The sequence below is a fragment of the Prionailurus bengalensis genome, chromosome C1, assembly GCF_016509475.1.
Source record: "Prionailurus bengalensis isolate Pbe53 chromosome C1, Fcat_Pben_1.1_paternal_pri, whole genome shotgun sequence".
NCBI lineage: Eukaryota > Metazoa > Chordata > Mammalia > Carnivora > Felidae > Prionailurus > Prionailurus bengalensis.
In genome coordinates this window covers 29,182,674-29,194,713 of record NC_057345.1, presented here as the reverse complement: position 1 = coordinate 29,194,713, position 12,040 = coordinate 29,182,674, and the positions used below count along the sequence as shown (strand labels likewise).

Here is a 12,040-nt window from a genome sequence, read left to right as displayed (position 1 = left end):
CCAGCTGAGTCTCAGGGGACAGAAAGGAAAGGTCGGTCACCAGGAGAGTCTGCAGGTTTCCTTTTAATCAAGGCTCTGCTAAAAGTGTTTGGTGGGGCTAGGAGCCCCCAAAGCATGAAATGGACATGTAACACCACCTGGATCCCCCAAAGCAGGTCAGACCACTCTGGAGAGCACTGCTGGTCTTGCCCAAATCCGGGTCATCAGACTGGGTATTCCTTGGCCACATTTCAAAGCTCAGCACTGCCTTCAGCCAGGATGAAGTGGGAGTGAAACCCAGCTGCTAGCAGAGCGGCCACCCCAGGCCGAGAGCCAAGTACCAGCCACTGCTGGTGAAGACTGGCCCCTTTATTGAAGGGGGTTGTTCAGAGTCCAGCCACCAGCCCCGGGAGGGAGAGAAGTCAGGGCGCCCATCAGGGATGGTCAGGGCTCCGCAGCTCCATCGCCAGCATCCTTTGGAAAGCCACCTCGGGCGGAGACAGCTGGCTGGGGAGGCGCTCCGGCTTTGGCTGAGACGTTCTGGTTGGAACAGAAAGGAAAAGTGAGGCTGGGAGGAAAGGCCTTAGATTAGGCCCCGCAAGGATATGGCCACTTGGCATTCGGCTAGCACTTAACTTTTTCAAAGCCTCTCGCCCAGATGAAAGGAGGCTGGGGGTAAGGCGGTGGGGTGGGGACACTCTTCCACCCTCCAGGGGAAGCTAGGGCTTAGCAAGTCCAGCGACGGGGCAGTCCCCACCTCCCAGGCCCAGCCCGGGGTGGGCACTGACCCCGCCACCAGCCGGCTCCGGGCGCCGGCGGCCCAGCTGCCGCAGCATCTCCTCGCAGGCGGCGATGGTGTCCAGGAGCTGCCGCTGCCGCTGCTCCACCGCGTCCAGCAGCTGCTGGGCGCGCTCATCCCGGGGCGGCTGCGGGGGTGGCCTCCCGCCGAGCCCCAGCCCCGCCTTCCCACGGTCCACGCCGGCAGCCTCCCTGCCCGGGAGAGAGCGACAGACACACGGTCAGGGCCGGCGCTCGCGCGGGGTCCGAGCCCCTTCCCCCCGCCCCGACGGGCCCCCTCTCACCCCCGTGACCAGTCTGAGCCCGGGCCCCATTCCATCTCCGCCTGCGCGGCCCGACCACCGCCCCCCTTTCGGCCGCCCCCCTCCCCAGCGCTGCGCTAGGGCTCCGCAAGGCTGCGCCCCGCCCCGTCCCCACCGGTCTCCTTCAATCCTCCTGGGGGTCGCGGTCCCTTTAAGGTGCCCGGCGTGGAGGTGGGGCCGAGCTTCCCCGTCCGGAAGCTGACTGGGCGCGTCACTTCCTCCCGGAAGTGGGCCCGGGCGGATGTCTCCGGCGCGTCCGTGCAGGGGGCTGAGGGCCGCGGTGGCTGCCAGCGTGGGGTTGAGCGAGGGGCCGGGGGGCTCCGCCCGGAGGGGCCGCCTCCTGCGCCCACCGAGCCCCGCTCCGGCGGCGCCGGGGGCCCGGCTGTTGCGGCTCCCGGGGAGCGGGGCCGTGCGGGCCGCAAGCCCGGAGCGCGCCGGCTGGACCGAGGCGCTGCGGGCCGCCGTGGCCGAGCTGCGCGCCGGCGCCGTGGTGGCCGTCCCCACCGACACGCTGTACGGCCTGGCCTGCTCGGCGAGCTGCTCGGCGGCACTGGGAGCTGTGTATCGCCTCAAGGGCCGCAGTGAGGCCAAGCCGCTGGCCGTCTGCCTGGGCCGCGTGGCCGACGTCTACAGGTGAGGCCGCCCCGACCCGGCCCCGCTGAGGGCGGCACCGCGGGAGGGGCTTCCGGTGACAGGCTTGGGAGACTGAGGCGCAGAGAGCGGGAGGGGCTTGTCCAGGCTCACCCAGGAATCCGGAACTGGAAATGTGTATCGAGCACTTAACGTCTTCCAGTGTCTGAACGAGATGCTGGGGCGCCGCGATGAACGAGGCAGTCAGGGTCCTTACTCTCCTGGCGCTTTTGTGATAATGGCGGGGGGGGGGGAGGGGAGGGACGCCCATGGTTTAAAAAAAAAAAAAAAAAAGGAGACAAACACGATAGCTTAATTTAGTAGGGGCGGGGGATGCCTTGAAGAAAATGAAACATGGAGCGTGATAACGGTTCAGCTGTTGTAGCCTCAGAGACCAGAGGCATGTGGGCCCCAAACCGGGTGTGCTCCTCTGGAGCCCAGCGTCTCAAACTCTCAGGGAGGTGAAGAGGGAATACAGACGGATCTCATCGTAGTCCCAAGAGTCCCCTTTTCTAGATCTGTCCATAGTCTGGAATAGGACCAGCAGCGACCCTTCATTCTTGGATGGATCTGTGTCCCCTCTGTTTTCCAGGTATTGCCATGTGAGAGTACCCGAGGGGCTCCTGAAAGACTTATTACCAGGACCAGTGACCCTGGTGTTGGAACGCTCTGAGGAGCTTAATAAGGATCTGAACCCCTTTACTCCTGTGAGTCAGATTTGCTTGTCTTGTGTCCCCAGACTCCTGCCATCTGGCTTTCACTAGGATCCAGGCCAGACCCACTCCCCGCCCATCTCACCCTTTTTGATGATCCTCTCCCCTTGCTTTATAGCTCGTAGGCATCCGGATTCCTGACCATGCCTTCATACAGGATTTGGCTCAGGTGTTTGGGGGGCCACTTGCTCTCACCAGTGCCAACCTCAGCTCCCAGGCCAGTTCTCTGAACGTGGAGGTAAGAGCTACCCAGTCCTCCCCGCAGAAACATCACCAGCCCAAACACAGATTCCTCTGAATCTGTGGGGTTGATGGTTCACTGGAATGACCTGCAAGAGACACCCATTTGTTCTAATGGTGGGAAGTCGGCCTGGTTGGCAGGGGTGGGGTGGGGGGTGGGGGGGATCAAATGAAAGGATCTTGAAAAGGTTTCATTAAAAAGTCTGAGAGGTGAGGGGGAGAATTGCTGTTTTTTTCCTATTGTGTTTTTAGTAATAAGAAATATTACAGTAAGTGATTTTTTTTTCTCCCCCATTTTTTTGATGGTAGCAGTTTGAAAATGTCGTTAGGCAATAAGCCTTTACATTAGTGCTGTAAAGAAAGTTAAGGCTCTGAAAGGTTGTGTCACTTGTCCCAGGGACTCCTGACCCTGTTCTTTTACCTCGGCCGATAGCCATGTCAAAGAAAGGATTATCCTAATCCTGCCTTGACTGCATGGCTTTAGAACAAATGAGAACACACAGAAATGCCACCACACGTTTTTTTTCCTACAGAACTTAAATGTAAAACATAGCAAAGTACTGGGGTTTCCCAAGCCCAGACCTAAAGAGAGTGCGGTCAGGGGCCTTAGAGAGTGAGGGTGAGAGCTCAGCATCCTTTCTTATTCTGGGACTGCAGGCTTTACCTGGTCCCCGTGGCTGTGCCCGAGGCAGTGGGGGTGGGGGTATTCTTGGCTTGTCCGCAAACATTTGACCCAACCAACACAGTAGCTGGTAGTTAAGACCCTCCGTCCCAAATGCCCAGGCCTAGCCACCACTGCAGCATTTTCGTGAGTGGTAGTGCTGGGGAGAATGGGTGATGCTCTAACCCAGTTAACAGTTCAATCCACAGATTTTGGAGGGGCATCCTTCCCGTAGCCCCTTAAGGATTGAGTGCTGGTGGCATGCACGTGAGAATCCACCTGTCTTCCTCTCCGTACCCTTACCCTACTGATCCTGAGATCCAGAATCAGAGTGTCCTGGATAAAGTCACTTGAATGTGGTGACATAGAAATTTGGGCGGAAGCTCAGGGTAGATCCCCACGTCTTTGGACACCCACCTAGGTAGGACTCCAGTCATTGTATTTATACATCCCCAACAGAAGCTCTGTGTGGCATCTCCTCTTGGCACAGAAAGAGTTTCTCTGAGTTTTAGGTATTACTTGAGGCACCGACCTAGGAGGGCTTCACGCCTCACAGGATGCCATATCCCAGGCGCTAAGGCAGTGTCCTTGGCACAGGTGACCTTCACTGCGTGAGGTTCCTTTCCCTGCTTAGAGGAAGATGCCTCCTGTTTTAGAAGTGTGCGGTCTTTGCTTTCTTATGAACTCTGGGTGCAGTGTGACGTCATGGCAGACGCCAGAGGTAGCGTCCATGGTCTTCCTCTCCTTCTTCTCAGGAGTTCCAGGACCTCTGGCCTCAGCTGTCCCTGATCATTGATGGGGGACCAATCGGGGATGGCCAGAGCTCTGAGTATCGCCTGGGCTCAACTGTGGTTGACTTATCTGTACCTGGAAAGTTTGGCATCATCCGCCCAGGCTGGTGAGTCTTTGCTGTGGCATGGGGATAGAATTGGAAGGGGGTTGGAAGGTGCAAAAAAAAAAAAAAAAAAAAGTCCTCGGCAGAATAAAGGTTGTCATTCCTATCTTGTCCCGAGGGGAATGAGCAGGTTTGAAGAACTGGCGGATGGAGGTGGGGACTAAGTTTGCCGGTGTTTGCTGGCTTTTTCAGATTTCAAAGGATTCATCAATGATCTATTGAAGAGCTGATCACCATGCTCTGGTGGGCTCAAGGTTTTGAGGAGTCAGACTCTAACTGCCCTCCATTTCCTCCTCAGTGCCCTGGAGAGAACTACAGCCATCCTCCAGCAGAAGTACGGGCTGCTCCCCTCACACGGATCCTGCTCGTGAATCTCGGGAAGAGGGAGGGCCCGAGGACTGGTGCTGGACACTGTGTGTCTGTTCGCTGGTGACTGACAAGGCCTCATTCACAGAGGCCACAGGGGCCACAGCATCACTAGTCTGACGCTTTCAGGCAGTGTGTCCCTCTGAACCCTGTAGACCAGGCCCCAGAAGCTGCTGATTTTGTCTCACACTGGTGGGGGAGGTCATATTTATGAACTGTACTTTCATATCAGCCAAAAGCTGACTAGACACTTTATTTGAGCACATTCCTAGGATGGCCTTGTCCTAATAAGTTTCTTCTTAAAAGATATGTTTGAAACATTGAAAGAACAGACTTGGAATCTAGTCAGAGCCTTCCCTCTGGTGGATGGTGGCTTTTAAGGTCCAGATCAGCCAGTGCACCAGCTGGTGCTGTTGGAACGTCTCAAGTGACCAAAGGCATGTGTTTCTGCACCTGAAGCTGGAACCAGATTAGGATAAAGGTTGTTGAGCCACGGGCCACACACTGTTTCCTCTGAACCAGTGAGGCCGGTGGTATGGTGTGCTGTGATGCCAGGAAGAGCCATCGTTTTGGGCAAGTTGTGAGAAGTGAGCTCAGTTGGCAAGGGGTGGGGGCGGGGAGGTCCAAATTAGAGAATACTGGAAAGCAAATCTCTACTATTTCTGTCAGCCAGTGGCTCTTTTCGTATTTATTCATAAAATAAATTATAACAAATTATACCTATAACACTTTTATTTGAATCCAGTGTCTACTCAGCAGCCTGCATCTTTATTCATGTGAATACCAAGTGTTAAACAGTTATTCTTGGGTATTTGAACCTTGTTTTTCATTAATAGAAAATGTTTTGTAAATAGTTTATTTTTCTTCTTTTGAATTATTTCCGTAGGGGAGGGTTACTGGGTCAGAGCGTATGAACATTTTTCTGGTTCTTGATACAGATTCACCTTCAGAAGAACTGATCAAGCTGCTTTGCCATCAGCAACGAACGAGACTTGCTGCTTCAGGCCCCTGGCCTTGTTGTACTTTTAGAATTTTCCAAATTGTGTATGTGGGAATGAAGCCTCCTAGTTTCTCCCTTCTGTAACTTAACTACAGGTCACCATCCAACCCTTTTCACCTGTCCTGATCTGCTCCATCCATCGGTGCCATTCAGTATCCATGACCTAACTGGAGCCGGGGGTCCTGTGGTAATCCGTAGGCCCGCTTCTTCCCCTCCTGCACCTTGCACCCCATTCCCAGTACTGGGATTCAGTCTTGAGCCCATAAAGTAACGCACATATTTCCAAGTAGCTCCTAAGTCTTGCCAAGGAGGTGTCCCAGGGTCTACTTTGAGGGCTCCTACAATTATAGCACATTAGTTTATTTGTAAATAAGTACTAGTTGGTTACATATGCCCTCTAAAAATCGTGTTTGAACTTCTCATTTCTTAAGCAAACTCACTCTTCGTTGTGCCAATGCTGGCCAGCCGATCCCACATGTCAGGTTGTCACGGAATTTGAGGGCGGGCTCAGAATTCAGGAAGTCTTGAAGAGAGCAAAAAGAATGCTTACTAGGGAATACCACGTCGTATTTAATTGATACAAATCACAGTAGCACTGAAAATGGCTCGACTGAGTGGGCCTCATTCAGTTTAGGCAGCTAAAGGGAGGCGGGGCGGGGGGGGGGGTCCTAGTCCTCTCCCTGGAGCTAAATGGTCATCTGGGGAAATGGAGGCTCTGGAGCACAGAGGTATTTTCTTAGAGGAAAAAGAACAACTCCCAGCGCTGGGTAAAACTGCAAAAAGAAACTGTGCTCAGGCACTAGCTACAAGGCCACACCAAAGAAGGAAAGCTGGATCCTGTAAGCTTCTGGAAGAAAAAGGACCTTGCCAGGTCAAGTTCCTCCCTAGCGCCTAGCACATAGTAAGGTGCTCAATTAGTGTGTGTTGAATGAATGAATGAATGCTCAGGGGTATTTCCTGATCATTGGGTTCAGGAGTCTACCGGGAGGGGCTTCAATCTAGAATTTCCCTTTTGGGAAGCTTCAAATCCGGTTCCCTGACTTAGAGAAGACAGGTGCTGTGGGAGGAAGGCTGAAGAGGAAGCAGGGCATGTGCTAGCCCCGAGCCCTGGCCCCTCCGAAGAGCAGTCACCTGGTGGCTCCGCTGCACACCAACCTGCTGAGTTCCAAGCGAGGAGGGACCTATTTTAAAGTGTCGGGACAGGATATGGAGCTGCCCTGGGCTAAATCCAGTCACCCGCCAGCCTCTGTGGTTCCCTCTGGAACCCTGCCTTGTTTCCTGTCACCGCAGAGCACCCCGGCACCACCTGCCCAAGGAACAAGCTCTGTTCCACGTGGGCCCAGGCTTGACAGCCCACCCAGAGGCGGCCCGCCGCTGACTTGGAGACCGGCGAGTGCCCATGACCTCAGCTGAGCCCCACGCATAGACACCTTCCGGTGAGGCCAGGACGTTGGCACCTCGTGGCCGTCGGCAGGCTCCTCACATCAGCCACTGCTCCTTCTCTTTGATGAAGTGCTCTGCCCAGCGGCGAGTCAGCTCCAGGTACAGGTTGGGCTGGTGAGGCAGGTAGTCCAAATACAGACGTGTTGGCGTCTTCTTGGGAATGGCCTTCTCGATCTGGGTGCCCTCATGCCACTCATTGAAGGAGGTGATGGAGACAATCTCAGGCCTCACCGTCAGGGCTGCCTGCAGGGCTGTCTCATAGTACTTGCCATTGACCCTGTTCCGAGTATTGTGGTTATTCCAGGGCCGGATGCTGGTGTCAATGTAGCCAGGCCCCACGCTGGGGATGAACATGAGGTTGTTGGCATCACAAAAGTTCTTCACGGCTTTCCAGTTCTGATGGGAGGAGCCGAAGGAGAAACCATTGGAGGCAAAGTAGGTATACATGCCATCAAATCCGGCAGCCAGGATGTCGTGGGTGTGGCCCTCCTCCACCAGCAGGGCTATGAAGACCCCATCATAGGGGGTGTTGCGGATGGAGTGGGGCCCATTGGGTGTCAGGAGGTGAGCCCAGGCCTCAGGGGACGTCAGGTATGAGTCGTAGATATAAAAGAGTGGGAGGCTCTTGCCCATGCTGTTCTTATAGCGGTAAAATGCACCATGGGAGCCATACCTGAGGAGCAAGAGGGAGAAGAACTTGACTTGGCCGCCTAAGAGGGGCAGCCAGTACAGCTGTAGGACAAGCCATGGGTTAGATCTTTCCTGATGTCCAAGTGCAATTTTGGATCCAGCCAGGCCCCACAGTTGGAGTCATCATGCCTCTAAGCAAGAACCCAGTCCTCCACCCCCCACCCGTCCCCAGCCTCAGAGATCCTGTATTCAAGCCTCACTTCCTTGCCCTCCACCATGCCACTCCCTGTCTTTCATCTATACTGGAGCAACAGCCCCCTAACCGATCTCCAGGCTCCCACTGCTGGCTCCCTACAATCCACTCTCTTTAATCACATTTGATTGCTCTTAGTACTGAGACCTGCAAGGCCCCCTCCTACTTGATCTGGCCCTACCCACCTCCGTCCCTGCTGTAACCCCATCTCTACACACCAGCTACACTGGCCTTTTATTCTGCCATCAGGCTTGTCCCATCATGGGCCTTTGGATCTGAGAGCCCTCTGCCTGGAATCTTCTGCCTGCTCCAGATCTCTGAAGAGCTGACTCTTCCTTCAGGTGTTAGTTAGCTCACATGTCATTTCCTCAGAGAGGTTCCCTTGACCACTCTTTCTAAAGTATAGCACCCATCCTCAGGCATGCTCTCTAACACAATATAGCATATTCTTCTTTATTCTTTCTCAATTGCTTTTTCAGAGTATGGGTCACAATTTGATCTTTCATGTGTAACCGCTGTGCACTTCACTGCCTCAACACACTGGAATGTAAATTTTGCTAGTCCTGCCCATTACCATACAACCGGGGCTTAGGGCAGTGCCTGGACACCTGAAGGCACTCAACTGTTTTCTGAATAAGTGGATGATACATGCAAGCGCTGTACAAGCTACTTTCACATATATTAATTCACATAACTCTCACAAGACTCAAAGGTTCAGAGGCTTGCATCGGATCACAGATTAGAGGCTGCTGCATCAAAACTCAAACCCAAGTTGCTGACCCCAAGGCCCGGTACTGTCTACTGTGAAGTAGCTACTGAGGACACAAGCATTCTGCGCTTGTGTGCCTTGACCTACCTTTCTAAACCTTCAGTCCCACCCCCATTTTGATCCCCACCAGAATCCAGGCCCCACAGCAGCCTTACGTGTCAATGATGTACTTGATGTTGTCATGCAGAGTGACGTCATCCCGGCCCTTATAGGGTTGGATGTGGAAGGCCACCTGCCACAGACAGAGGAGATACCGGTCAGGTGAGTATCTGCCCAGGGGCCATAACCTATAAGGCTCATGCTCCTCTAAGGCTGGAAGGAGAGGGCCCGACAACTATAGGCATAATAGAGATAAAAGCAGCCACTGCCCTCAGGGCCAAGAAAACGGGCAAGAAGCTTGCCCACCTCCCACAGCAGGACATCTGGGAACCATTTGGATGGGCTGTGACTGAATGGCTAATAGGTTTAAAGCTCACATGCCAGTTCCACGTGATTGGCATTAGCTGCTTGAAACCCTGGGAAGAAGGATGCTGAATGAAGCTGCATTGATGGACAGAGATGCTATGATCTGTTAAACATGTCAGTGATGGGCTCAGGAACAGGAGTGGGGCTCCTCTCTGCTGTTTATCTTCCTTCGCCACCAGAGAGGGGAATGACTTATTTGGTTCATTTGGAGAAATTAACTGGACATGCTTCACTCAGCTCATTCATTCCTCTTGAAAGCGTGCCTGCCTGCCAAGAACATGGGTTGTACTCTACGCCTTGAGGCCCAGCATTGCCTCCCACTAGGGGTCTGAGGCTGGAGTTGAGTTTCTGGGCGCATTTGGGTCCTTGCCTGCCCTCTATCCAGAGTCAGGCTCTCCAACCTAACTTCTATCTGATATTTATTGAGTCCCCCATTTCTCCTATATTTAGTTTTCCCCATTTCCCCCCATAATTCAAGAAAATAAGAGTGACAGGGGCTATTTCGTAGAGCCCCACCCCCAACACCACACTTGCTGTGTATTTGCCATACTTAGGCTAATGCCAAGAACTAACCCTGCGGGCAGAGAAGGGGAAATCTGAATGGGCCAAAGAGCACCTGACCTCTTCTTGGAGACTCACCTGGATATTGTACTGATGGGCGGTGTCGAGAATGGCGGGCACCAGGTCATCTGAGGGTTCCCCGTTATCATCAGCCATGCCAGGTGGGTACCAGGACAGGACCAGGACGCCTGAGACACAACACAGAAGCTACTTCAGAGACACAGAGTACCCGTGCGACGCAGATGTGTTTCCTCACAAGCTATCTCCAACTGCAAAATGGTTTCTGCCTGAAACCTTGAGCGGGGGCTCTGGCAGGCCAGGTTTACTTCCTGCAGATCAGATCCCAGAGCCTAGCGTCCTGGAGCTGTCCACGCCCGCGGTGCTGAAGCGAGGCGGCAGCGGGAACCTTTGCGCACCAGGCCGAGAAGGAGCCTGACAAAAGCCTGAGTAGGACTCGGCTTTCGTTTGCATTCCCAAGGAGTAGAACAAAGGGAAATGGGTGCATAACACCACACCCATCTGGAAGCCACAGTCCTGTCTCTGGAGGAAAGGGGCACATCTAAGGTCCCGCGGGGAGAAGAGTCCCAAGCCGAGGTCATCTTATCCTTCCCACAGGAAATAACGTTTGTCTCGACCATCTGCCTCTCTAGACTGTAAGATCCTGAGGGATGCCCTCTGTGTTATTTATCTGTGAATGCCTCCCATCATTGTCTCTGGCATTCAATTTCTCCCCATTCACTAGCCATCTCTAGATAAATTGAAATGTGTTGTAAAATCCAGCAGAATTCAGTGACAAAATCTGAAAGAAATGAGCCTCCCCACCAGAACCTGCCTACAAAAGAGGCTCCCAGGAACCTCTTTTCAAGCAGAGTACTTGATGAAAAGCTGCTGCCCCCTCCCCCCTTCCCCCCCCCCCCCCGCCCTGCAAACAGAGCAGGGTCCATCATACAACATGGGCAAACTTTCTGCAGCCAGCAAAAACAGGAAGGGCTGCTGCCCTACCCCTGTATCTGGTGTGAAAGCTGAGGCCATCCCAGGAGTGACTCCACTGAACCCCACTCCTGCAGGGCCAGGATACCCAGGCCTCACTTACCTAAGACTAGAAGCCCAAGAGACAGGAAGACTCTTGCTCCCTCTCCTTGCTGTCCCTCCTTGGGACAGCTCGGAGCAAATGCCTTTTTCCACTGGCCCTCCCAGCAGCTCTGCCCTACGAAAGGGCCCTGTTGCAAGGGGTCAGAAGGCAGAGTAGGGGGAGACCTAATACTAGAAGGTAGGGGCGGCGCCGCGTGGTAAGCGCTGAATGAAAGTAGAAGGGAGGGAGTAAGAAGCCAGGCAGAAGGGTGAGTGGGACCAGAGGCTCGGTGACAGGACCAGTGGGAGTTGTGGCGTGGAAACGAGGAAGGGCGAGGCTGGGGGACAGGGCCGCCCGAGGGTGGGGGGAACTCACCGATAGCGGCTTCCTTAAGCTGGGTCATGTGCTCCCGCAGCACGTCGGGGTCCCGAGAACTGTAGGGCCCCAGCTCTGGGTAGAAACTGGAGCCCAAGTCGTCGGGAGGACTATGGCGGCCGCGGGGGTAGCTGGCCGAGATCTTGGGGTCCCAGTGCGGCACCATGACGTGGTCCCAGTGAATGTAGTGGCCTTCGCGCCGCGGGCTCCCGTACCAGGAGTAGTAGAAGGCGTGCAGGTCCGAGTAGACGCGCAGACTCTGCCCGGGGGCGGGCTCGGCCTCCGCGGGGGCCGGGCCCGGGGGGCTGCCCGGGCCGGCAGTGCGGGGCGGCGGAGGCGGAGGCGGCGGCGCGGCGGGGGCGGCCGGGGCCCGGGCGGCGGGCGCGGGGACTCCCTCCGGGCGTCGCTCAAAGGGCGCCAGCTCCAGGCCCGGGCCCAGCGCCGGCAGTCCGTCCGGAGCCTTGAGCGTGCGCAGACCCATGAGCGTGCCGAAGGCGAAAAGCAGCACCAGGAACAGCGCGATGCAGGCGCGGCGCCGCCGCCGGGCCATGGCGGCCCCTGCGCTCCCCGTGGCCCGCCCGGCTACCTCCCCGCGCGCCGCGCCATGGCTGCCCGCCCGGCTCCCGCGCGTCGTGCAGCCCGCGCGCGTCCCAGGGAGACGGCGACGCCGAGCACCGAGCGCGGCGTGGGCGGCTCCCGGCCTCTCCCCCGCAGTGCGGGCGGGCCCGGCACACTGAGAATGCAGGCGGCGCAGACCAAGTGGTCAGGAGTCGAGGGGGAACTGGACGCGAAGAGTGGCAGAACTGCTAGTGCCCTGGGCCAAAGGAGCAGGGGCCTAATCGGGTGGCGTGGCTCACGAGGCACTCGTCTCCCTTCGGCCCGGGCCAG

The 12,040-nt window shown here is 55.7% G+C and overlaps 3 protein-coding genes and 1 long non-coding RNA gene across 6 annotated transcripts; 2 read left to right on the top strand and 2 right to left on the bottom strand.

Moving 5' to 3' along the window:
- Nucleotides 1–43: 43 nt before the first annotated feature.
- CC1H1orf122 (chromosome C1 C1orf122 homolog) lies at nt 44–1,305 on the bottom strand. Of its 2 annotated transcripts, none has more exons than XM_043574539.1 (3): nt 1,195–1,305; nt 768–969; nt 44–519 (listed from the first exon to the last, which is right to left on the bottom strand). In XM_043574539.1, exons 2-3 carry the CDS (start codon nt 813–815, stop codon nt 424–426), a joined length of 144 nt encoding a protein of 47 aa, XP_043430474.1. In that variant the 5' UTR covers nt 816–969; nt 1,195–1,305; the 3' UTR covers nt 44–423. The 2 variants fall into 2 exon arrangements, with proteins under 2 accessions (XP_043430474.1, XP_043430473.1); XM_043574538.1 differs by lacking the exon at nt 1,195–1,305 and adding an exon at nt 1,062–1,141.
- A 15-nt stretch (nt 1,306–1,320) lies between these two features.
- On the top strand, nt 1,321–5,440 carry YRDC (yrdC N6-threonylcarbamoyltransferase domain containing). Its single transcript, XM_043574537.1, has 5 exons — nt 1,321–1,712; nt 2,302–2,416; nt 2,541–2,660; nt 4,079–4,221; nt 4,517–5,440. Exons 1-5 carry the CDS (start codon nt 1,321–1,323, stop codon nt 4,587–4,589), a joined length of 843 nt encoding a protein of 280 aa, XP_043430472.1. The 3' UTR covers nt 4,590–5,440.
- On the bottom strand, nt 5,239–11,779 carry MANEAL (mannosidase endo-alpha like). 2 transcript variants are annotated; one of them, XM_043574535.1, is made up of 4 exons: nt 11,153–11,779; nt 9,784–9,893; nt 8,835–8,911; nt 5,239–7,700 (listed from the first exon to the last, which is right to left on the bottom strand). In XM_043574535.1, exons 1-4 carry the CDS (start codon nt 11,700–11,702, stop codon nt 7,064–7,066), a joined length of 1,374 nt encoding a protein of 457 aa, XP_043430470.1. In that variant the 5' UTR covers nt 11,703–11,779; the 3' UTR covers nt 5,239–7,063. The 2 variants fall into 2 exon arrangements, with proteins under 2 accessions (XP_043430470.1, XP_043430471.1); XM_043574536.1 differs by lacking the exons at nt 8,835–8,911; nt 11,153–11,779 and having other exon boundaries at nt 9,784–9,854.
- LOC122480307 lies at nt 7,697–10,484 on the top strand. Its single transcript, XR_006296546.1, has 2 exons — nt 7,697–8,940; nt 9,699–10,484. It is a non-coding gene; the product is annotated as an uncharacterized LOC122480307 (long non-coding RNA).
- Nucleotides 11,780–12,040: the final 261 nt, after the last annotated feature.

What these genes read in the sequence shown, in the direction of transcription:
- MANEAL (XM_043574535.1), bottom strand. Translation starts at nt 11,702, where the DNA reads ATGGCCCGGCGGCGGCGCCGCGCCTGCATCGCGCTGTTCCTGGTGCTG. An exon ending in GCTTAAGGAAGCCGCTATCG is followed by an intron (nt 9,894 to 11,152) that starts GTGAGTTCCCCC and finishes GTTGTGTCTCAG; the next exon opens with GCGTCCTGGTCCTGTCCTGG. An exon ending in ATCAAGTACATCATTGACAC is followed by an intron (nt 7,701 to 8,834) that starts GTAAGGCTGCTG and finishes CTTGCTCCTCAG; the next exon opens with GTATGGCTCCCATGGTGCAT.
- CC1H1orf122 (XM_043574538.1), bottom strand. Translation starts at nt 1,096, where the DNA reads ATGGAATGGGGCCCGGGCTCAGACTGGTCACGGGG. An exon ending in GGCTCAGACTGGTCACGGGG is followed by an intron (nt 970 to 1,061) that starts GTGAGAGGGGGC and finishes TCTCCCGGGCAG; the next exon opens with GGAGGCTGCCGGCGTGGACC. An exon ending in CGGAGCCGGCTGGTGGCGGG is followed by an intron (nt 520 to 767) that starts GTCAGTGCCCAC and finishes TGTTCCAACCAG; the next exon opens with AACGTCTCAGCCAAAGCCGG.
- YRDC (XM_043574537.1), top strand. Translation starts at nt 1,321, where the DNA reads ATGTCTCCGGCGCGTCCGTGCAGGGGGCTGAGGGCCGCGGTGGCTGCC. An exon ending in CGCGTGGCCGACGTCTACAG is followed by an intron (nt 1,713 to 2,301) that starts GTGAGGCCGCCC and finishes TCTGTTTTCCAG; the next exon opens with GTATTGCCATGTGAGAGTAC. An exon ending in GGCATCATCCGCCCAGGCTG is followed by an intron (nt 4,222 to 4,516) that starts GTGAGTCTTTGC and finishes TTTCCTCCTCAG; the next exon opens with TGCCCTGGAGAGAACTACAG.